Source organism: Osmerus eperlanus, chromosome 6 (genome assembly GCF_963692335.1).
Source record: "Osmerus eperlanus chromosome 6, fOsmEpe2.1, whole genome shotgun sequence".
Lineage (NCBI taxonomy): Eukaryota > Metazoa > Chordata > Actinopteri > Osmeriformes > Osmeridae > Osmerus > Osmerus eperlanus.
This window is the reverse complement of record NC_085023.1, coordinates 22,091,936-22,114,465: the sequence shown is the minus strand read 5'-3', so window position 1 is coordinate 22,114,465 and position 22,530 is coordinate 22,091,936. Positions and strand designations below refer to the sequence as shown.

Here is a 22,530-nt window from a genome sequence, read left to right as displayed (position 1 = left end):
ACCACACTACAGTACCACAGTACATTACCACACTACAGTACCACAGTACATTACCACAGTACAGTACCCCTTCTCTGGATCTCCGGTGTCGTCCTGCAGGATGAGCAGCTTTACAGGAGCCTGCATGAGGAGGTCAACCACCTGGCCCTGCAGCTGGAGAAACAGGGGAAGGCCGAGGGCAGGAACATCTCCGCCAGGAAAAAACACCTCAACAAGATGTATGGGCTGACCTCTGACCCCTAGATCACCTCTAGATTACAAGATACCTCAAAAGACAGTGTTGGAGCTTGAATGTGTATTGTGTTTGCAGGTGGCTGAAGATCCAGTCTAATCTGAAGGACTTTCATGAGCACCTCCAGCTGGCTCTGGAGGTCTCCTCCTTTTACCAGCAGGCAGACAACATCCTGTTTGACATCAACAACATGGTGAGTTGACAGAATGTGATCTATTGTTCGTAAGTACTGTAAGTTGTGATGTATGGCTCTAAACATCCTCATCACTCTCTCCTCTGCTTGGTTCTTCTGTTTAGAGGAAAAGCACTTCCAAAGCCCAGGAGACTAATGGGGATAGAGAGGTCCGTGAGATAGCCAGCCACATCATGGTGAGCAACACGTTCTTCTCCTGTATGTTATCGTACGAAGCTCCGCTGCTCCGGGGGTTTGTCTCCTCCTTCATGTGTTTGACCTTTGACCTTCTCCAACTGCAGATGCTGGACGTGAGCGCTTCTCAACTGTCCAACCTCCACCCTGTCCTGGTGGCTCATGTGGCTCACAAGCAGACAGAGGTGAAGGAGAGTTGGGCGCTCCTCCAGAAGGCTATCAGGTACACACCCACAAAATAAAATCGGCAATGTTTAGTATAAACAGGTAAACATTCGTATGGTCGGTTAGCGGTTCCACGGTTAATTCTGAGCCTCCCTCCAGCGGTGTACCATTCTCAATACGACCACACTGGAGTCTCCAGGTAGACCCGCTCCAAATAATAATGAGTTGTGTTTAAAGTGCAGTGGTGGATTCTTTCCACCTTGATTAGCTTGTTTGGTTTGGGATTTATTCAGTGAACATAAATAAAGTACTGCAAGTTCCTGTTAAAGACAAGGATGTACCTGTGCTAAACGGCACATACTTTTACACTCCACTTAGAACCTTCATCTTTAAGCTGGGTCCGTGAGAACAGGCTTCTAGTTAGTCAAGCAGGCTTGTTTAGCAAAAAGAGACCTTACTCTTCAGATCTGGCCATAGGCTCACACTATCTGCTCAAGTTAAGCTGAAACATGTTTACAAAAATATTTTACAGAATGTATTCCCTGAGCTAACTATTAGTGAGTTTACAAACATCCAGACATTTACTGCATGGCAAATTTGCTTTGGTACGATAATATATACTTGGCTGATTTAGGACGTTGGCTTAGCTGGGATGGCAACTTGTACTGTTTAGACGTTTAAAAGTGGAGGAAATTGTAGATGACATCTGCATTATTTGGTGTTCCACTCTAAATGGTTAATGTTCAGTATGAAGAATGGAACATTTAACATTTAGCCAACTGAAATAATGTCCTACGTTTTGACAAGCTTTCACACAAGGTTATGTTACCCCCCAAAAGGTTTTGGTTAGACCTGCAGAACTACTGAAAGGTTCCTGGTGTTTCACCAGATTACTTCCAAGACAACGGCATCAGAAATCTCAATAATAAAACACTTTTATCTTCCAGTGATGTTAACAGTACGCTTTCCCCTTTTACCACAAACATTGAATCATGTTTTGCACGTACATAAATAAAACTTGATTGATTTAGGTCTCCAGCCTGCAGTTTCCCAAACATTTCTCACGGCCTTAGCCTCTCATGTCTGTGGTCTATCTTTAGATCCCACATCTTACATCATGCTCCTTCTCTTATCTCTGGGTTTTCATGGACATTTCGGCTCCACACTGTCAGAATATTTTGGGCCTTTAATGAGGTTCCATGCTGGGCCTTGAGGGCAGTGAGTCTGAAGCTGATGACAGGTTTAGCTCACCATGCTGCTCTCTCCACAGGAGCTCAACATTCACCAGGGAAGACTCCGACCCCACGACCCCAGCCAGAGAACTGCAGTGCACCCTGGGAATTGAGGCGCACAGGATCCTGGGAAAAGAGGTGAAAGAGGAGCAGAATTGTCTGAAAGGCTCTGTGGTGAGTGTTTTGGTATTCAGCTTTAACCAGACTAACCACAGCTTCCTTCAGGGAGAACCAGCCTCCTATCAGAGGGATAGATTCAACCTCCTAGCAGAGGGATAGATTCAGCCTCCTAGCAGAGGGATAAATTCAGCCTCCTAGCAGAGGGATAGATTCAGCCTCCTAGCAGAGGGATATCAGGTCAGCTGGTCTCTCTTCAGCCTTCACCTTACAGACGACAGCCTGACAAACAGCATCCTGTGGCTCTGAGGATCGTGACGCAATTGTCCCTGTTCTTTGGACATACCTGACTGACTGTTTACCCAGGTTGTCCCGTGTGTTAGGGAGCAGGAGATTATCCAGAGTACTTGAGGTCTGTTTAGGATCAGTTTTATTACACTCTTCACTATCTCCCAACAACGTCCAGGCTGTCTGCACTAGAAATCTTAGACAACACATAGGGAGATCGTTCAGAGGTGTTATGTACTCTGGCGCAAGAAATTCATACTTTTCCATGAAAAATGTCATGTTGTGAGGGGCAACGTAGATGCAGGGAGAGCCAGGGAACATAGGCCTCTTTCTCAACCACAGAATGTTAATAGTTTTCATATCCTTTGACATTATGGTTAGAAAAACATCTGTGGGCTTTTAACCGCCGTAACATAAGTACACACTCATTGGATTAATGCAGTATTAATAGCCACTAGTTCATCAGCATGTGGTGCTGAGAGGGTGGGTATTCTCCTCGCTCAACAGTCTTCATCCTGGAGTCTGACACACCCTTCACAGTCTGGAGCCCCCAAGACCATTACCAGAACCTACAGCAAACACTGTTTACTGTCTTTTGGTATATGGGGTTTTGGTCAATTGAACTCGACCAGAGAGTGTGTAATAATACAGTCATTATGTTTATCATTCATCAGTCATTTATGTTTGTGCGCCTCAGAAACTGAATGCACAGTGTGAGTGTTCAGCCTCTGGCTCTGGAGGAGAAGATGGTCTCTACTCCTGCTGACCCATAGTCCTGGCACCTGTCTCTCTTCTCCTGCCTGTCTAGTCTCTCCTCTCCTCCCTGTCTCTCCTCAGGCAGACAGGCAGACAGGCAGGCAGGCAGGCAGACAAGCAGGCAGGCAGGCAGGCAGGCAGGCAGGCCGGACCGGAAACAGCTGCCTGGGTCCGTCTTTAGGATGGATAATCACACATTCACATGCACACACACACTCAGAACACACACTGACTCACTTATGTATTACAGTTTTTACAAGTGGTCTCCTTAATCAGCTTGTCTTTTGTGCTATTCTATGTGTTTACAGTATGCGTTCATATTTACAGGGATGCATGTTGGTGCGTGATCATGAGAGCTTTGGGTTACTGTCAGCAGCAAGTGTGGCCTCTTGTCTGGTTGCTTGATACAAATGATAATAAAAAAGGAACGAATGGACAGTGCCAATGCCCGCGTCTAACAGCACCCAGCTGCAGAGGTTGCAGACCAGATGAGCAGGGCACCCTGTGGACATCCCAGAGACACACAGGAGGGGGGAGAAGGGGGAGAGAGGGGCGAGTGAGAGGGGAGAGAGGGTTCAAATACTGACTGAGGAAAGAAAGGCAAGGAGTCAGCAGGAGAGGAGAGCAGCAGACCATAGGAGAGTGAGGAGGATTGTTAAAGAACATCAGAGAGGCCCACATCAGAGACCTCTGCTTCCTCTGGTGAGACTGATTATGTGACATGAATCTCCTCATGAGGAGGGGGGGGGGCAGCGGGGTTGTTCTGTTTCAGCTGGAGTTGTTTACAGTGGAGAGCGCTGGGAGGGATGACGGACGGAAGCACATATCTGGAGAGGAGACGTCAGCCAGGGTTATCTAGCCTGTCAGCCACATTAGCCTGGTTGTTATGTTAACGCTTTGAATACATAAATACACCCATAACGTGCCTCTGTGTAATTCAGTCTGGTCTGCGCAGTGACTGGCATGTTTGTAAATGATGTTGGACTCTTAAAGTTACGGCCTCTCCTTCAAGAGCCGTGGAGACACGTTCCCATGGAGACGCGCTGTGTGCTAGGTGTGTCTGGTGCTGTGCTGTGTGGTAGGTGTGTCTGGGGCTGTGTGCTAGGTGTGTCTGGGGCTGTGTGCTAGGTGTGTCTGGGGCTGTGTGCTAGGTGTGTCTGGGGCTGTGCTGTGTGGTAGGTGTGTCTGGGGCTGTGTGCTAGGTGTGTCTGGGGCTGTGTGCTAGGTGTGTCTGGGGCTGTGTGGTAGGTGTGTCTGGGGCTGTGTGCTAGGTGTGTCTGGGGCTGTGCTGTGTGGTAGGTGTGTCTGGGGCTGTGTGCTAGGTGTGTCTGGGGCTGTGTGCTAGGTGTGTCTGGGGCTGTGTGCTAGGTGTGTCTGGGGCTGTGTGCTAGGTGTGTCTGGGGCTGTGTGCTAGGTGTGTCTGGGGCTGTGCTGTGTGCTAGGTGTGTCTGGGGCTGTGTGCTAGGTGTGTCTGGGGCTGTGCTGTGTGGTAGGTGTGTCTGGGGCTGTGTGCTAGGTGTGTCTGGGGCTGTGCTGTGTGGTAGGTGTGTCTGGGGCTGTGTGCTAGGTGTGTCTGGGGCTGTGCGGTGTGCTTGGTGTGTCTGGGGCTGTGTGCTAGGTGTGTCTGGGGCTGTGTGCTAGGTGTGTCTGGGGCTGTGTGGTAGGTGTGTCTGGGGCTGTGTGCTAGGTGTGTCTGGGGCTGTGCGGTGTGCTAGGTGTGTCTGGGGCTGTGCTGTGTGGTAGGTGTGTCTGGGGCTGTGCGCTGTGCTAGGTGTGTCTGGGGCTGTGCTGTGTGGTAGGTGTGTCTGGGGCTGTGCGGTGTGCTAGGTGTGTCTGGGGCTGTGCTGTGTGGTAGGTGTGTCTGGGGCTGTGCGGTGTGCTAGGTGTGTCTGGGGCTGTGCGGTGTGCTAGGTGTGTCTGGGGCTGTGTGCTAGGTGTGTCTGGGGCTGTGCTGTGTGGTAGGTGTGTCTGGGGCTGTCCTGTGTGGTAGGTGTGTCTGGGGCTGTGCGGTGTGCTAGGTGTGTCTGGGGCTGTGCTGTGTGGTAGGTGTGTCTGGGGCTGTGTGCTAGGTGTGTCTGGGGCTGTGCTGTGTGGTAGGTGTGTCTGGGGCTGTGTGCTAGGTGTGTCTGGGGCTGTCCTGTGTGGTAGGTGTGTCTGGGGCTGTGTGCTAGGTGTGTCTGGGGCTGTGCTGTGTGGTAGGTGTGTCTGGGGCTGTGCGGTGTGCTAGGTGTGTCTGGGGCTGTGCTGTGTGCTAGGTGTGTCTGGGGCTGTGCTGTGTGGTAGGTGTGTCTGGGGCTGTGCTGTGTGGTAGGTGTGTCTGGGGCTGTGCGGTGTGCTAGGTGTGTCTGGGGCTGTGTGCTAGGTGTGTCTGGGGCTGTGTGCTAGGTGTGTCTGGGGCTGTGCTGTGTGCTAGGTGTGTCTGGGGCTGTGCTGTGTGGTAGGTGTGTCTGGGGCTGTGCTGTGTGGTAGGAGTGTCTGGGGCTGTGCGGTGTGCTAGGTGTGTCTGGGGCTGTGCTGTGTGCTAGGTGTGTCTGGGGCTGTGTGCTAGGTGTGTCTGGGGCTGTGCTGTGTGGTAGGTGTGTCTGGGGCTGTCCTGTGTGGTCCAGCTGATGGGAGGGTGACTCTCCAGACCCTCAGCCTCTCCTTGGCTTCACATCCCATCCAGAACTAATCCAAACACCAGACCAGCACTCTCATTGTTCAGACCTGGGCTCTCTACTGCCAGGGCCAACCCCGCCCCTACCTGAGTGTTTGTTAAACAGTCTCACTGCCAGCTGACGAATCTTAATATATTCTTGACAAAGTCCAGAGCATTGGCCCCTTCCCTGAGACCCCTCCAGAGAGAAGCAGGGTTGGTGCTGCTGGGAAAGCTGAAAAAACATGAGTTGCAGTTTAATGGGATGGATGAGAGAGCGGGGTGCTGAGGGTGGTGCTGAGGGTGGTGCTGAGGGGGGTGCTGAGGGTGGGTGCTGAGGGGGGTGCTGAGGGTGGGTGCTGAGGGTGGGTGCTGAGGGTGGGTGCTGAGGGGGGTGCTGAGGGTGGGTGCTGAGGGTGGGTGCTGAGGGTGGTGCTGAGGGGGGTGCTGAGGGGGGGTGCTGAGGGTGGGTGCTGAGGGGGGTGCTGAGGGGGGTGCTGAGGGGGGTGCTGAGGGTGGGTGCTGAGGGTGGGTGCTGAGGGGGGTGCTGAGGGGGGTGCTGAGGGTGGTGCTGAGGGGGGTGCTGAGGGGGGTGCTGAGGGGGGTGCTGAGGGTGGTGCTGAGGGGGGTGCTGAGGTGGGTGCTGAGGGGGGTGCTGAGGGGGGTGCTGAGGGGGGTGCTGAGGGTGGTGCTGAGGGGGGGTGCTGAGGGTGGTGCTGAGGGGGGTGCTGAGGGGGGTGCTGAGGGGGGGTGCTGAGGGGGGGTGCTGAGGGGGGTGCTGAGGGTGGTGCTGAGGGGGGTGCTGAGGGGTGGTGCTGAGGGGGGGTGCTGAGGGTGGTGCTGAGGGGGGTGCTGAGGGGGGTGCTGAGGGGGGGTGCTGAGGGGGGTGCTGAGGGGGGGTGCTGAGGGGGGTGCTGAGGGGGGTGCTGAGGGGGGGTGCTGAGGGGGGTGCTGAGGGGGGTGCTGAGGGGGGGTGCTGAGGGTGGTGCTGAGGGGGGTGCTGAGGGGGGTGCTGAGGGGGGGTGCTGAGGGGGGGTGCTGAGGGGGGTGCTGAGGGGGGGTGCTGAGGGGGGTGCTGAGGGGGGGTGCTGAGGGGGGTGCTGAGGGGGGGTGCTGAGGGTGGTGCTGAGGGGGGTGCTGAGGGGGGGTGCTGAGGGTGGTGCTGAGGGGGGTGCTGAGGGGGGTGCTGAGGGGGGGTGCTGAGGGGGGTGCTGAGGGGGGGTGCTGAGGGGGGGTGCTGAGGGGGGTGCTGAGGGGGGTGCTGAGGGGGGTGCTGAGGGGGGGTGCTGAGGGTGGTGCTGAGGGGGGTGCTGAGGGGGGTGCTGAGGGGGGGTGCTGAGGGGGGGTGCTGAGGGGGGGTGCTGAGGGGGGTGCTGAGGGGGGGTGCTGAGGGTGGTGCTGAGGGGGGTGCTGAGGGGGGTGCTGAGGGGGGTGCTGAGGGGGGTGCTGAGGGGGGGTGCTGAGGGGGGTGCTGAGGGGGGGTGCTGAGGGTGGTGCTGAGGGGGGGTGCTGAGGGGGGGTGCTGAGGGGGGTGCTGAGGGGGGTGCTGAGGGGGGTGCTGAGGGGGGGTGCTGAGGGCTTGTAGATGAAGCTGTAGTCGGTCTTCTTAGTCATCAGAGGCGTAAAGCACATGTTGATGTTGAGATGAGTAATGAGTTTGTAACGTGTTCTCCCAGCTCTGTGAAGTCTGCTTTCTGGAGCTTGTTATTGCTGTTGAACAAGACAAACAAGAGTTGAACAAGGCATCTTTACGCCCAGGGATGCTCTATCGGCCTTGTCTGGACAGCCTCTGAGCCTGGGATGTTTCTAGAACAGTTTACAGGAAAAGCTGAACTTCATTCCAGGCACTTCTCTGTGTTGTCCAGCTTCCAGCCGCATGGAAACGTTCGAGTCCAGAGGCTGCTATGGCAACAGCACGTAGTGGAATCATCTCTCTGTCTCTTGTCGTGTCGTTCTTCGTGCGATGACGTGTTTATGTTTCCGGTCAGCTCCTATTGGCTGACGTCCTTCTGACATGGCTGCTGTGTGTGAGACTGGTCTGCTGTGTGTGAGACTGGTCTGCTGTGTGTGAGACTGGTCTGCTGTGTGTGAGACTGGTCTGCTGTGTGTGAGACTGGTCTGCTGTGTGTGAGACTGGTCTGCTGTGTGTGAGACTGGTCTGCTGTGTGTGAGACTGGTCTGCTGTGTGTGAGACTGGTCTGCTGTGTGTGAGACTGGTCTGCTGTGTGTGAGACTGGTCTGCTGTGTGTGAGACTGGTCTGCTGTGTGTGAGACTGGTCTGCTGTGTGTGAGACTGGTCTGCTGTGTGTGAGACTGGTCTGCTGTGTGTGAGACTGGTCTGCTGTGTGTGAGACTGGTCTGCTGTGTGTGAGACTGGTCTGCTGTGTGTGTCTTCTCAGGCTGGAGGAGGTGGAGGTGTCTGCGAGGGCAGCAGGAGAGACCTGATCTGCCCAGATGAGGACCAGAGGACGTCCTCTCTCCCTGGAGACGCCCCGGCAGGTGTCATCACCAGACGTCCGTCAGACTGGGAGAGGTGACAGTACAGCCTGACTTGGCAGCTCTCTCTGCCTCTCTCTGCTTTTCTCTGTCTCTCTCTGTCTCTCTCTGTCTCTCTCTGTCTCTCTCTCTGCCTCTCTCTCTCTGCCTGTTTCTCTGTCTGTCTCTCTCTGTCTCTCTCTCTGCCTCTGTCTCTATCTGTCTGTCTCTCTCTGCCTCTCTGTCTCTCTCTGCCTCTCTGCCTCTCTCTGCCTCTCTGCCTCTCTCTGTATCTCTGTCTCTCTCTCTCTCTCTGCCTCTCTCTGTCTCTCTCTGCCTCTCTCTCTCTCTCTCTCTCTCTCTCTCTCTCTCTCTCTCTCTCTCTCTCTCTCTCTCTCTCTCTCTCTCTCTCTCTCTCTCTGTGTCTCTCTGTGTCTCTCTCTCTCTGCCTCTCTCTCTGCCTCTCTCTGCCTATCTCTGACTCTCTCCCTCATTATGTAAGTCCTAATGAGAGTCTCATGTCTGTGTTTACCCTGCAGCAGGAAACAGAGAGGCGAGCCACGGGGTTCAGGGCGGGCGCGAGGCCACACACAGCTCCCCCACACACAGCTCCCCCACACACAGCTCCCCCACCAGCTCCACAAGTTCACCCTGTCTGCAGACAAGGTACCTGATCCCCCCTGCAGCACCTGGGTGAAACACACCTAGATCAACCTCACCTGGTCTGGTTTACAGGATTAGAACAGGACAACTGTCCAACTGTTCAAGGTCACTGCTGGATGACGTAAGATACTGTAACATGAGATGTTGAAGTCTGATTGAACCTCAACGCTGCAACAGCTACTTTGATAAGAACACATTTTAGATGTTCTACAAATTCCTCATCTGCAAGTACTCCTCAATTGCCGCACGATTGTTATGCAACTACCCACAACTTACGCAAGAACTCTGTAATCAATTCCACAATAATTATCATACCACTAATATTATACAACTACCAGGCGGTGATGTCTGCAGCTGGTGTTGTAAGAGCTGGCTTAGACCGCTTTCCTGTCCCGTCCAGGAGCGTCCTGAGAGACGGGTCGACTGTGAGCAGGCAGAGTGTGGGACTGTGAGCAGGCAGAGTGTGGGACTGTGAGCAGGCAGAGTGTGGGACTGTGAGCAGGCAGAGTGTGGGACTGAGAGCAGGCAGAGTGTGGGACTGAGAGCAGGCAGAGTGTGGGACTGAGAGCAGGCAGAGTGTGGGACTGAGAGCAGGCAGAGTGTGGGACTGAGAGCAGGCAGAGTGTGGGACTGAGAGCAGGCAGAGTGTGGGACTGAGAGCAGGCAGAGTGTGGGACTGAGAGCAGGCAGAGTGTGGGACTGAGAGGTCTTACAGCCAGGAGGAGACAGAGATCCTGGATCGTACAGGTTACCTAACCTCTCCTTCACTGTTTGTCTGCTAAACCTCTCTCCTCTCTGTTTTCTTCTCCTCACCTCCCCCCCTCCTTCGTCTCACCCCTCCCCTCTCCAGACCCTGTCCTGGCTGAAGGACAACGTTGCCATGGCCATGCAGGTGTGCTCCCTGGTGGGTGAGGAGGGTGTGGAGGCGGCCAGGAGGCGTCAGGACCTGCTGGAGCAGGAGATCCTCTCCAACAGAGCTCGCATCGAGGTGGTCAAGAAGGTAAACACAGGGGTGTGTCCAGATGAGCTCCACTGTGTGACCCTGTGTTTCCAGTGTCCAGCATCATGGATAGGGTGACTTGTTTTGTTCTGCCAAGAATCTAATGTTCCATGACCTGAGCTCCTCCACCCTGACTTGAGACTTGGTCAGAGTCTGTCCTCACGTCCCTCTTGCGCCCCCTGCAGGAGGGCCGGGGCCTGGTGCTGGCCCGACACCCTGGCAGCGCCAGGATCCAGAGCTTCCTGGAGCAGCTGGAAGGGCTGTGGGACGAGCTGAGCAGGAGACACCAGAGGAACGCAGCCGTCCTGCTGGCCTCAGAGGAGCTGGGCTTCAGAGTGAGGACGACCTCCACCTGCATCTCACCTCCAGCCTCACCTCCAGCCTCACCTCCAGCCTCACCTCCACCCTCACCTCCACCCTCACCTCCAGCCTCACCTCCACCCTCACCTCCACCCTCACCTTCAGCCTCACCTCCAGCCTCACCTCCACCCTCACCTCCAGCCTCACCTCCACCCTTACCTCCACCCTTACCTCCACCCTCACCTCCAGCCTCACCTCCAGCCTCACCTCCACCCTCACCTCCAGCCTCACCTCCACCCTTACCTCCACCCTTACTTCCACCCTTACCTCCACCCTCACCTCCAGCCTCATCTCCAGCCTCACCTCCACCCTCACCTCCACCCTTACTTCCACCCTTACCTCCACCCTCACCTCCACCCTCACCTCCACCCCTAAATCATTAAATGGATGATGTGCTTTTCCCTAGCCTGTACTGACCTCCTCCCCCCTCCTCCCCCCCCTTCCCCCCTCCTCCCCAGGCTGTGAAGGTGCTGCAGACGCTGGGCAGCCTGGAGGCCTGGCTGGAGTCTGTGGAGCTGTCCATGAGGGAGTCCTCCCTGGCCGGGGACCCCGAGACCATGAGCGTGGCCGAGCGGGAGAGCCGTCTGCTGGAGAGGGAGGTGGCGGAGCGGGGCCTGGAGCTGGGAGCCCTCCGGAGGGAGGTGGACCGGCTGAGCGGCCAGAGACACCCCCACACAGAGCAGCTCCCAGCCCGCATGGAGCAGCTGGAGGACAAGTGAGTGAAGGAGGTCATAGGGGAGGGAAGGGAAGGAGGGAGAGAGGAAGGGAAGGAGGGAGGGAGGAAGGGAAGGAGGGAGAGAGGAAGGGAAGGAGGGAGAGAGGAAGGGAAGGAGGGAGGGAGGAAGGGAAGGAGGGAGAGAGGAAGGGAAGGACAGGGTGAGAGGCAGAGTCCTCTCTAACTCTCTTACTCTCTAACTTGTGTGGTCAGAGGAGGTTCGTGTTAAGGATTAATTTTAACATGCAGGCTGTGTCCTGTGGTTTTGGAGTTGGTAATGGGATGGAAAGAAAGTATGAATTTTGTCAGTGTTTCCAAGTGGTCGCAAAGTTTACCTTGCCAATACTGTATGATATATAGGATAAAATAGGGAGAAGGTTATTCATAAAATCCAAGCCTCTAATTTAATGAAAACAAGCTCACCCAATAAACCACAAAAATGTTTATTCATAGAACTCACAAGAAGGTTTTAGACTCTGTATAACCTGGCTCAATCCTCCATGCCCTCATTTATACCAGGGCCGAGGTTATTCATTCATGATTCATGAAGCACGTAGAGCAGATCCCTCCTGGAGGTGTCGGGGCAGTCTGAGAGGGGTGGAGGCAGGACGGGAGGGGGCAGTCTGAGAGGGGTGGAGGCAGGACGGGATGGGGCAGTCTGAGAGGGGTGGAGGCAGGACGGGAGGGGGCAGTCTGAGAGGGGTGGAGGCAGGAGGGGAGGGGGCAGTGTGAGAGGGGGAGGGGCAGTGTGAGAGGGGGAGGGGCAGTCTGAGAGGGGGAGGGGCAGTGTGAGAGGTCTATCTGCAGGTATGTCTTCACCAGCTGTAGGATAGAAGCACCGATGATATCATTGTTTAACGCTGCGAGTGGCTCAACTGAAGGGTCATCAGTTCTGGAAAGTACCTTGTCACTTCTCTCCACTTACCAACCGTGAGTGTAACCCAGGGATGGACAGAGTACTTTATGTCCTGCCTTGTATATATCTGGAAGAAATATGATGTATGAACTCCTTAAGATATACAGCGCTTATGCAAGATGAAATGAATTCTTGCTGGTGTCTGTGGTCTCTGGAAGGCTGGTTCTCTGGCAGGCTGGTTCTCTGGCAGGCTGGTTCTCTGAAGTGTGTGGATGTACAGCCTGAAGAGCAGTTACCTTAAAGTTAATGTTTTCTCTGTGTGTGTGTGTGTGTGTGTGTGTGTGTGCTCCAGGTACCAGCGTGTCCAGAGTGCGCTGACCCAGCAGAGCTCAGAGCTGCAGGACGCACGCATGCTGACAGAGTTCCTGGAGCGGGTGGAGCTGGAGGAGAAGCAGGCGGGCAGGAGGAGTCCTGACAGCAGCTCAGAGCAGGTGAGGCCAGGTTGCTGTCACTCAGCATCCTGTGGTTGGGAGAATGCGTTGACCTATATAGTATACATATAAATGCATATATACAGACAGACTGCAGGCATTTGTCACATTTTCACCTCTTTGTCTAGTTTAGTCAAATACATTTGCAGATGTAAAGTAATTTAGTGAGTCAAAAACAAGTGTGTGTGTGTGTGTGTGTGTGTGTGTGTCTCCCAGCCTCTCTCTGGAGAGCTCGTCTCCACGGCAGCCTTGCTGGGCCTGCAGCGGGCCGGGGGAGCGCCCCTGCTGCAGAGCATGGGAGACCCTGTGGAGGAGCTGCGTGAGGCTGTGGAGATGCTGAACCACACGGTGAGGGAGCGAGGCCGGACCCAGAGCCACAACCAGGCTGTCCTGGAGCTGCTCAGCAGGGTAGGAGAACACACCCTCATGATGCTGGTAGTCATGGTGATGATGTTGGGGATGCTGATGGTAGTCATGGTGATGCTGAGAGTAGTCATGGTGATGCTGAGGGTAGTCAGGGTGATGCTGAGGGTAGTCATGGCGATGGTAGTCATGGTGATGGCGTCCTGTGGCGTGCAGCACGCAGGCGTGGCGCTGCGTGTGCAGGAGCGTGTGGCCAGCAGCAGGGAGCTGGGCGAGGCCGTGCTGCAGCGTGAGGCGGACATGGTGGTGAAGTGTGAACCAGATCACTGTGGCCTGGAGGGACTGCAGGAGGAACAGCACCAGCAGGAGGTGAGACACATCACACACACTGCCATCACACACACTGCCATCACACACACTGCCATCACACACACTGCCAACCTCTCTACTCCTCTCCTCTTCTATCCTCTCCACTCCCTTTCTTCTACTCCCCTCCCTCCCTCCCCCCCTCCCTCCCTCCCTCCCTCCTTCCTTCCTTCCTTCCTTCCCTCCCTCCCTCCCTCCTTCCTTCCTTCCTTCCTTCCTTCCCTCCCTCCCTCCCTCCCTCCCTACCTCCCTCCCTCCTTCCTTCCTTCCTTCCTTCCCTCCCTCCCTCCCTCCCTCCCTCCCTCTCTCTACATCTCTCCCTCCCTCTCTCTCTCCCTCCATCCCTCCTCTCACACGTTGCTCCACAGCCTGTTTCCTGTTGTGCCAAAGTTTCTCACATCCACACAGACCCAACCAGCCCCTGTCTTATTTTCTGTTTAATTTATGATGTCAACTGCAATATGCAATCCCACACAGATCCTGCTGAAGTTTATTATCCATCAGGGGTATTTGTTTATGTTTATGTGTGTGTGTGGTTGAGTTGTCTGCTGTATGACTCACTTTTGGGCAGCGTTGTGTTTATCACACGCATGCACAGCTGTGTAGATCCGATACTATTGAAGAGCAGGAATGACCTCATTTCTCTTTGCTGTGCCGTCATCCAGAAGGCATCCTCCAATCTGTGTTCCTGACCATTTGTTGAGAAGCATTATGAAGTATTTCTCCCATAGAGACCTCAGTGCTATTAATTACTGCCTCGTGAAAAAAGAAAACTGTCAACGTTTCAAGCTGTAGGACTCCTGGCCATATGTAAAGCATATGGTTCTCTCTCTCACACACACACACACACACACACACACACACACACACACACACACACACACACACACACACTATATAGACTGTAAGCTGTGGACATATGGCTGCAGATCCATTTGTACAGAAACCCCCAGGCTGCATGATCCCTGACATGGGAGAACTTCTGACTACCTTGGTTCAAACGTTTGTGTTTTAATCCGCTCACCCTTCAGATCGACTACAAGGCCATCAAAGTTGAGGTGGAGGAGATGGAGAGGCAGGGCTCTCGCCTGGAGGAGCTGTGCCCAGAGCGGGTTCACCTGCTGGGGACGGAGGTCCAGGCTACCCTGCAGGCCTGGGCGGAGCTGGGCCGGAACGTGATGGAGAACAGAGGGCGACTGCGGCAGTTTGTTCATCTGCAGGACTTCTTCAGGAACTACCTGGGGATGATGTAAGCAGGCTGAATGTTCGGCTTCACCTCCTCCTCACACGTAACCCGGTAGAACTGGTTAAACTCCCTCCTCCAGACATACTGCCCAGTAGGGATGTTCATTAAAAAAAAAGAAACATTTGACCGATAACCGACGCTCTTTAACGACGATTAAACGTTTTTCAACAACATTCAAAATGTAGAATGGACGAGTGTCTCTGACCCATTTAAAAAAATACTAATACAACAACAAAATAAACAATTAACAAAACAAAAACACATTGAATCTGAGAGTGCTGGCTGGCTGACAAAAGTTTTGAAAGATTTAACATATTTTTCCCCAAAAGGTTTCTCATAAAAGGTTTTGAAATGTTGAACAAATATGTTCACAAAAAGTTTCTAAATTTTATTTATTTTTAAGTTAAAAAAATACTTTACAAAAAAGTTTCTCAAAAGTTTTGAAATGTTGAACAAATATTTTCACAAAAATTTTCTCAATTTTTTTTTTTTAAGTTGAACAAATATTTACTTTTGAAAGGTTGAAAAAAAACAATCCCAAAAAGTTTCTCCAAAAATGTTTTGAAAGGTTGAACAAATATTTTCAATAAAGGTTTCTCAAAAGTTTAGAAAGGTTGAACAAATATTTTTTGGATAAGTTCCAAAAATATTTTCCCAAAAAGTTTTGAAAGGTTGAAAAAAAAATCCCAAAGAGTTTCCCTTTTTCCCTCCAAATATTTTCAACAAATATTTTAGCATTAATTTGATTTAATTTTTTAAGCTTGAAAAAATATTCTCACTCCTGCAACCTCTCAGTCCTGCAGTCTCTCAGTCCTGCAGCCTCTCAGTCCTGCAGCCTCTCAGTTCTTCCAACCTCTCAGTTCTGCAGCCCCTCACATGAATCCAAGCCCCAGTACAGGGAAGATGAGGAGGAAAGTGAGTGACGAGCAACGTGTCCTGTTATCCATCCAGACCAGTGTCAGTACGCAGTACGCCGGGAGAGAACACCAGTCTCTTATCTGTTTATGAAAGGACAGGATGTTCTGGCCTGTCAACTGCAGGCCTCTGGTCAGATATGTAATTTAATGTGCTGAAGAGTTTGGTATTTGTTAGTTTTCTGGCTCTTGTATGCATGGCAAGGCATGCTGTCACAGGGCCTGGTGTTTGTCATCCTCTGAGACGCACAACTTTTCTCCCAGTCTTCTCACATCTGCCTCCTTCCATGTCTCGCTGTCTCTCCTACAGATCCTGGACAGAAGACACGCGCTCCTGCATTTTCTCAGACAGCATGTTGCATCTTGGGAAGGACGGCCAGGAGCCTGTGGCTGCAGAGTTGGACCTGCAGATCCAGCACAAGTTTGAGGAGTTTGAGGAGCTGGCCGCGGCGGGAAGGGACCTTCTGGAGGCCGAACACCACCTGGCTGAGACGGTGAAACACCTTCTGCTTAGTGTTTGTGTTTGTGCTTAGTGTTGACCCTAACTGCTTGGTTAGGGTTAGACATCAACATGTCTGCAAGCACCTGACTGCTACTACACCATAACTGCTTGTATTTTTACCTGGCAGCCTTTATGTCCCTAGGGATAAATAATCTGGATCTCAATGTGTTAATGTTTTTCTCCAAAGCAACATACAGAGGGAGAGTGGAAGGATGGTCTGCTGTTGAACGCTCCACCTCTGAGATGCACACACCCAACCAAGATAGTTGTAGTTTCAGTCAACGTCTTCTTCTGTGGTTCTTCCAGATCCGGGAGCGCGTGGAGGAGCTGAGGAGCATGCTGGGATGGATCCTGGTCCACTGGAGGACTCAGAAGCAGCAGTGGGAAAGAAGGAGCAGGAAGGAGAAAGAGGAGGAGTCAGGAGACAACATCTACTCTGAGACCACAGTCTGTTCTCCACTGAGACCGGTGAGGGAGGACGACTACAGGAACACTGATTATCAGGAGGATGATGACAATAATGATAATGATGAAGATAAAGATAAAATGGTCTTCATACTAACATGCAGTAACACATCAACATAACCCCTAAAACCCATCTCTTCTTCTTCCTCGCAGAACAAGGCACCTGAGGCAGACTGTTCACAGCTGGGTGTGGTGGGCGAGGACAGACAGAGGCCTTCAGACAGTCATCCCTCTCTACTGACCTCCAGGATGGAGGACAGACAGAGGCCTTCAGACAGTCATCCCTCTCTACTGACCTCCAGGATGGATGACAGACAGAGGCCTTCAGACAGTCATCCCTCTCTACTGACCTCCAGGATGGATGACAGACAGAGGCCTTCAGACAGTCATCCCTCTCTACTGACCTCCAGGATGGATGACAGACAGAGGCCTTCAGACAGTCATCCCTCTCTACTGACCTCCAGGATGGATGACAGACAGAGGCCTTCAGACAGACATCCCTCTCTACTGACCTCCAGGATGGATGACAGACAGAGGCCTTCAGACAGTCATCCCTCTCTACTGACCTCCAGGATGGATGAGCAGCAGGATGAGGAAGAGCTGGATGATGGTTATGAGGTCATGAACAGCATCGGCCCCCGGTGTTCTGTGGTCACAACCCTGGAGAACCGCAGCTCCCCCGCCCTGGTGCTGAGGGACCCTGGCTCGCCCGCCCTGGTGCTGAGGGACCCTGGCTCCCCCGCCCTGGTGCTGAGGGACCCTGGCTCGCCCGCCCTGGTGCTGAGGGACCCTGGCTCGCCCGCCCTGGTGCTGAGGGACCCTGGCTCGCCCGCGCTGGGGGCCACGGTGAACCTCATCCTCAGCTTCTCTAACCCTGACGGCCTCCAGCATCCGGAAGCGTCTCTCAGCAGGGGGGAGGAGAGCCCTGAACCTCTACACAGGGTGAGACACACACACAAAATCTCACACACACTCATGCACACAACTACAGCTGGTGTTTTAATCTTAAATCTGATATAATGAACCCAGATCTCCACAGCTTTTCCCTGACTCTGGCCTTCCACCGTTCATCACCTCCTTCACTGTTCTATTTGGTTATTTTACTCTCTCCTTCCCTGTCATCCTCAATGCTTCCTCTCTCCTCCTCCCCTCTCTCCTCCTCCCCCCTCTCTCCTCCTCCACCCTCTCTCCTCCCCCCCCCTCTCCTCCTCCCCCCTCTCTCCTCCTCCCCCCTCTCTCCTCCTCCTCCCCTCTCTCCTCCTCCCCCTCTCTCCTCCTCCTCCCCTCTCTCCTCCTCCCCCCTCTCTCCTCCTCCACCCTCTCTCCTCCCCCCCCTCTCCTCCTCCCCCCTCTCTCCTCCTCCCCCCTCTCTCCCCCCCCTCTCTCCTCCTCCCCCCTCTCTCCTCCTCCCCCTTCTCTCCTCCTCCCCCCCTCTCTCCTCCCCTCAGCCCTCTGCCCCTCTACCCTCTGCCTGTAAAAGCTTTTGGAGGCGTTGCCAGGGGCTTTTGGAAAATACTTTTGGTAGTTTAAAGCGCAAGAAAAAGATTTATCGCCAGAGTGCGGATGAGGTAAATGATGTGGTGTGAAGTGACGCTGCATGCTGTGTTTCTGCGAGGGCATGCTGTGTGTGTGTGTGTTGGGTGGGCATGCTGTGTGTGTGTGTTGGGTGGGCATGCTGTGTGTGTGTGTGTGTGTTGAGTGGGCATGCTAAGCTAATCCCTGCTAACAGGTAGAGAGGACTAGTTTCAGGGTCAGTCTCCTCACAGATGCTCGGGTCAGAATCAGAATCGTGTTTACATTTACATTTAATCATTTAGCAGATGCTCTTATCCAGAGCGACTTACAGTAAGTACAGGGACATTCCCCCGAGGCAAGTAGGGTGAAGTGCCTTGCCCAAGGACACAACGTCATTTTGCACGGCCTGGAATCGAACCAACAACCTTCTAATTAATAGCCCGATTCCCTATCTACTCAACCATCTGAGTGTTCTGATCTGTTTAGGAGGGCCGGCTGTGTGTGCGTTGGGTGTGTGAGGGCCGGCTGTGTGTGAGGGCCGGCTGTGCCCTGGACAGAAGGATCTCCCTGCTGTACAAACACTTATCATGCTTTCAGCTGCTCGTCTACATGTTAGCTGTTAGTCAGGAGTCTGCAGCTGCGACATTCAGGTAGCGATTCCTTAGCTAGATCTTTTTATTTTACTTTCATGTCTGAAGTCTGAAGTCCTTCCAAACACTTCATCTTCTTGTTGGATGACAGCCAATAACACATACACACACACACATACATTATACACACACACATACCTTATACACACACATACATTATACATTATACACACATTACCAAGAGGTAGGCTGCGTTTGCTCTGAGTGGGAACATTGCAGGCAGTTTTTCTTGGGTTCAGAACAAATGAAGTGGTGAATAATGACTTCAATAATGACTTGAAATGGCCTGGAGAGGCCTGTGCTGCAGCCAGCTAGGAACAGGAAGTGAGGCACAGGAAGTGAGGAACAGGAAGTGGCCTGGCAGGCCTCAGCTGCAGCCAGCTAGGCACAGGAAGTGAGGCACAGGAAGTGAGGAACAGGAAGTGGCCTGGCAGGCCTCAGTTGCAGCCAGCTAGGCACAGGAAGTGAGGCACAGGAAGTGAGGAACAGGAAGTGAGGAACAGGAAGTGGCCTGGCAGGCCTGTGCTGCAGCCAGCTAGGCACAGGAAGTGAGGCACAGGAAGTGAGGAACAGGAAGTGGCCTGGCAGGCCTGTGCTGCAGCCAGCTAGGCACAGGAAGTGAGGCACAGGAAGTGAGGAACAGGAAGTGGCCTGGCAGGCATGTGCTGCAGCTAGCTAGGCACAGGAAGTGAGGCAAAGGAAGTGAGGAACAGGAAGTGGCCTTGCAGGCCTGTGCTGCAGCCAGCTAGACACAGGAAGTCAGGCACAGGAAGTGAAGAACTGGAAGTGGCCTGGCAGGCCTGTGCTGCAGCCAGCTAGGCACAGGAAGTCAGGCACAGGAAGTGAAGAACAGGAAGTGGCCTGGCTGGCCTGTGCTGCAGCCAGCTAGGCACAGGAAGTCAGGCACAGGAAGTGAGGAACAGGAAGTGGCCTGGCAGGCCTGTGCTGCAGCCAGTTAGGCACAGGAAGTCAGGCACAGGAAGTGAGGAACAAGGTCAGAGAAGCACATGGTGTGGCCAGAGCAAACAGAAATACCTTTTTAAAGGAGCAGTTGTGATTGATTGTTTACCATACTATCTTGAAAATGTCTGCAAAGTAATTTCCCTGAAAACAAACATGGTGTGTTTCTTGGATCAGTTTCACAGGAATGAAAGCTCGCCTCAGAATGGGTTTTCAATAGAGCTTTCTGGTGGTGTTCGTGCTTCAGAGCCAGTCTGTAAACTCAGATGATGGCACCAATCCCAGTCGGAAAGTACAAGGTTGGACGGATCAAATCCGCTGATGTCAAAGAGCTCCTGTTTTCTCCAGCGTAGTGAAACTTGGACACGGTTTGTTTCATCTGACAGCTGATCCTGACACCTCGGCCGAGTGCTGCGCCAGGGGCTTTCTGAGCTGAGGCTGTGACCAGGACAGACTGAGGCTTGGAAAGGAAACACAGCCTCTCTCTCTGAGCGTTATGTCATTTCACCGCGGGCCTGACGTAAACCTGTTCTTGTTTGTCTCTCCTTGGACACGGAGCAATTGTGTGGCGAAAAAAAATGACCTCACCCCTCGCTTCCCATGAACGTGCTGCTCTAAAGCGTCTCCCAGCAGGACTGGGGCCAGAAGGCTAACACAGGCAGGGTTATTAGAGAGAGAATGAGTGGGGAACTTTCGAGAAAGGCCCCTAGACTGCCCTGTATGATTTATAGTCTAGGGCTGCCACGGCAACATGAGATTAGTCACAGAGTTGAAAGGTCAAGCCATTACAGCTGCACATGACGGTGTGTTGGAGGCCAGACGATTCTGATTACCTTTTTTCCCTGAGAAAGGAGAGGGATAACAATCCTGTTTAGTCTTGTGGGTTGTTTTTCCAGCCTGGTTGTGACCAGCTCTGTGGTGTTCCAGCTGTGAGGGTGTGCAGGAAGCAGGGGTGTGTCTGCGAGGGAGCTCATCATCCTTTTGGACTGATGATCCATCTGTAGCACGTGTGAAACCAAAACCAAAGAGTCTTTGTTCTCCCAGTGCTGTGCTGGTCTTCAGCAGAGCATGGTGAACCATCAGGAGGGAACACTGGACTGTGACCCCTCATCTAACATTGTTCTCTCCTCCTCCAGGTGAGTACCTACCTGCATGTGAAGGACAACAACCTGGCTGTGTCTCCACTGTATGAGAGCATCACTCTGCCTCACCTTCACGGCAAGACCCACCTAGCAGCCTCCTGCTCCTCCTCCTCCCCACCCCCCTCCTCCTCCTCCTGCCCCCTGCCTCCCACCAGCAGCGTGTCCTTCCCCTCCCTGCCCCTAGGGGGCACCAGCAGCATGTCCTTCCCCTCCCTGCCTCTAGGGGGCAGCAGCAGTGCCTCCCTCTTCAGCAGCCTGAAGAGGAGACGCAAGAAGAGGAAGAGGAAGAGAGATGACCGACGACACACCATCCAGAGGATCATGGGAGGGGAGGGTGCGGGGGAGGATCTGGCCCGCGGGGGGGAGAGCGTCTCCTACGACACGCAAACATGGCCGCTAAAGGAGGAGTGGAGGAGGAAGGCTGGGGCGAAGCCTCCAGGCTCTGGAGCAGAACTCCCAGACTACCTGAGGAACCGGCTGGCCTGTGACATCGACGCGGAGGGTTCCGGAGAGTTCAGCATCACCCCGTATGCAATGTCAGAGGGGACACCCGCCCCACCCCCACAGGTACGGAGCCACTGCAGGTTCCTGTCTCTGGGGTCTGTGTTGACCTTCGACCTCCCGAAAGACATGAGCCTCATCCCCAGCCTCCAGGATGTCATCACCATCGGGCCCCCAGAGGCCAGGAGGGCGGAGGGGACGGCCTCACACCCGGACAGGCCTGCTGCTCTGAGCTCCTTCAAGCAGGGCAGGGCTCCTCCCTCAGTGAAAGCAAGCCAGCCTGAGGAGAGCTCGGCAGACTGTCACAACACACAGACACAGACAGTCCTACTGTTACCTGACGTGGATGAAGCCCTCCCACCCCCTCCTCTACGGGGGGAAGATCAGACTGTACAGCATGATGACCGAGCTGACGGCCGGCTCAGGTGCTCTGGGATGGTCAGTCTCCACGAGGAGGCTGAACAGGGATGGGCCAGGAAGGCCGCTGAGCGTGACCCCAGGAAACCCTCTCCACACACCTCTCAAGCTGAGAGGTCCGTTCCAGCGCACCAGCCTCCCGCTCCCTGCCCTGGCTCCCTCTCCCAGGGGGTCTGTATCCTCTCCCTGTCCCAGGTCTCTGACCTCGCCAGCCCCCACAGCGCCCTGGCAGGGAGCCCCAGGGGCCAGTGCATCCAGGCCTCCCTGGTGGTCAGCCTGACTTCCAGTAGCAGAGCTGCCGGCAGAGACGACTCTGTGGACTCTGGCGTGTCCAGCTCCGGAAGTGTCCCCCGCGCTGGCACTCCTGACGACCCCCCGCCCGGGGGTGTGGTGGGCAGGGTGGCAGCCCTGGAGGTGGGGGGTCTGGACTGCGGAAAACCTAGGATGAACCCAGCCTCAGTCCCGGCCTCGGCCTCAGTAGAGGCTGACCCCATCCACCCAGACCACCAGCAGTTTGAGGAGGAGGAGGAGGAGCTGGAGGAGATCTGGACCCGAACCCCTGGCCTCCGTCAGAGCATCTGCTCTGACATCATGTACCAGCCCCACCAGGAGGAGGATGAGGGTGGGCAGGGCCCCCCCCTGGCTGCCCCCAGAGAGCCCCCGTCCCCCAGGACCCAGCCTGGCCTGTACAGGAAGCTGGTCACAGCCTCTGCACCCAACCTCCTGGTGGCTGAGTTCACCCTGCCCTCCTCCGGCCAGCACAGCCCCAGAGCACAGCCCCCTGCCCTGGGGAAGAGAGACAGGAGGTCCTGGGCTGCCTTCCCTGACCACCAGCAGCCCTGCAAGCCCTCAGCACTGGTTAGCGAAACTGCTGCAGACCCAGTGAAGCTACCAGATATACAGGACCAGAAAAGATATATTTACCAATATAAAGAGGAGGAAGAGGAGGAGGAAGAGGAGGACACAGGCTGTCTGAAGGTGAGGTCTACGCTTGACTCTGACCACTGACAGTTGATCTTATTGCCCAGCTGCATCTTAAACTCCATGTTTGTTGAAATAGTTTGTCCCAAGTTTTCTAAAAGTTATATTTTACCATAATCAAATGGTTTGATTTGGTTAAATCAACATAGTCGCTCC

General features: G+C 54.1%; 1 protein-coding gene across 4 annotated transcripts in view; it reads left to right on the top strand.

Moving 5' to 3' along the window:
* The window catches only part of LOC134022689 (uncharacterized), a 38,154-nt gene that overhangs the window by 12,007 nt on the left and 3,617 nt on the right, over nucleotides 1–22,530 (top strand). For 2 of the 4 annotated variants that reach the window (XM_062464420.1, XM_062464419.1), the window contains exons 7-26: nucleotides 100–218; nucleotides 311–425; nucleotides 530–601; nucleotides 707–822; nucleotides 2,035–2,170; nucleotides 8,192–8,325; nucleotides 8,807–8,933; nucleotides 9,781–9,930; nucleotides 10,116–10,265; nucleotides 10,749–11,005; nucleotides 12,214–12,352; nucleotides 12,569–12,760; nucleotides 12,932–13,084; nucleotides 14,113–14,330; nucleotides 15,552–15,735; nucleotides 16,050–16,211; nucleotides 16,362–16,450; nucleotides 16,775–17,150; nucleotides 17,657–17,776; nucleotides 20,470–22,371. In XM_062464420.1, the coding sequence (XP_062320404.1) occupies nucleotides 100–218; nucleotides 311–425; nucleotides 530–601; nucleotides 707–822; nucleotides 2,035–2,170; nucleotides 8,192–8,325; nucleotides 8,807–8,933; nucleotides 9,781–9,930; nucleotides 10,116–10,265; nucleotides 10,749–11,005; nucleotides 12,214–12,352; nucleotides 12,569–12,760; nucleotides 12,932–13,084; nucleotides 14,113–14,330; nucleotides 15,552–15,735; nucleotides 16,050–16,211; nucleotides 16,362–16,450; nucleotides 16,775–17,150; nucleotides 17,657–17,776; nucleotides 20,470–22,371 (4,911 nt within the window). The remainder of the gene's footprint in view (nucleotides 1–99; nucleotides 219–310; nucleotides 426–529; nucleotides 602–706; nucleotides 823–2,034; nucleotides 2,171–8,191; nucleotides 8,326–8,806; nucleotides 8,934–9,780; nucleotides 9,931–10,115; nucleotides 10,266–10,748; nucleotides 11,006–12,213; nucleotides 12,353–12,568; nucleotides 12,761–12,931; nucleotides 13,085–14,112; nucleotides 14,331–15,551; nucleotides 15,736–16,049; nucleotides 16,212–16,361; nucleotides 16,451–16,774; nucleotides 17,151–17,656; nucleotides 17,777–20,469; nucleotides 22,372–22,530) is intronic. The other 2 variants (XM_062464421.1, XM_062464423.1) reach the window with 2 other exon arrangements.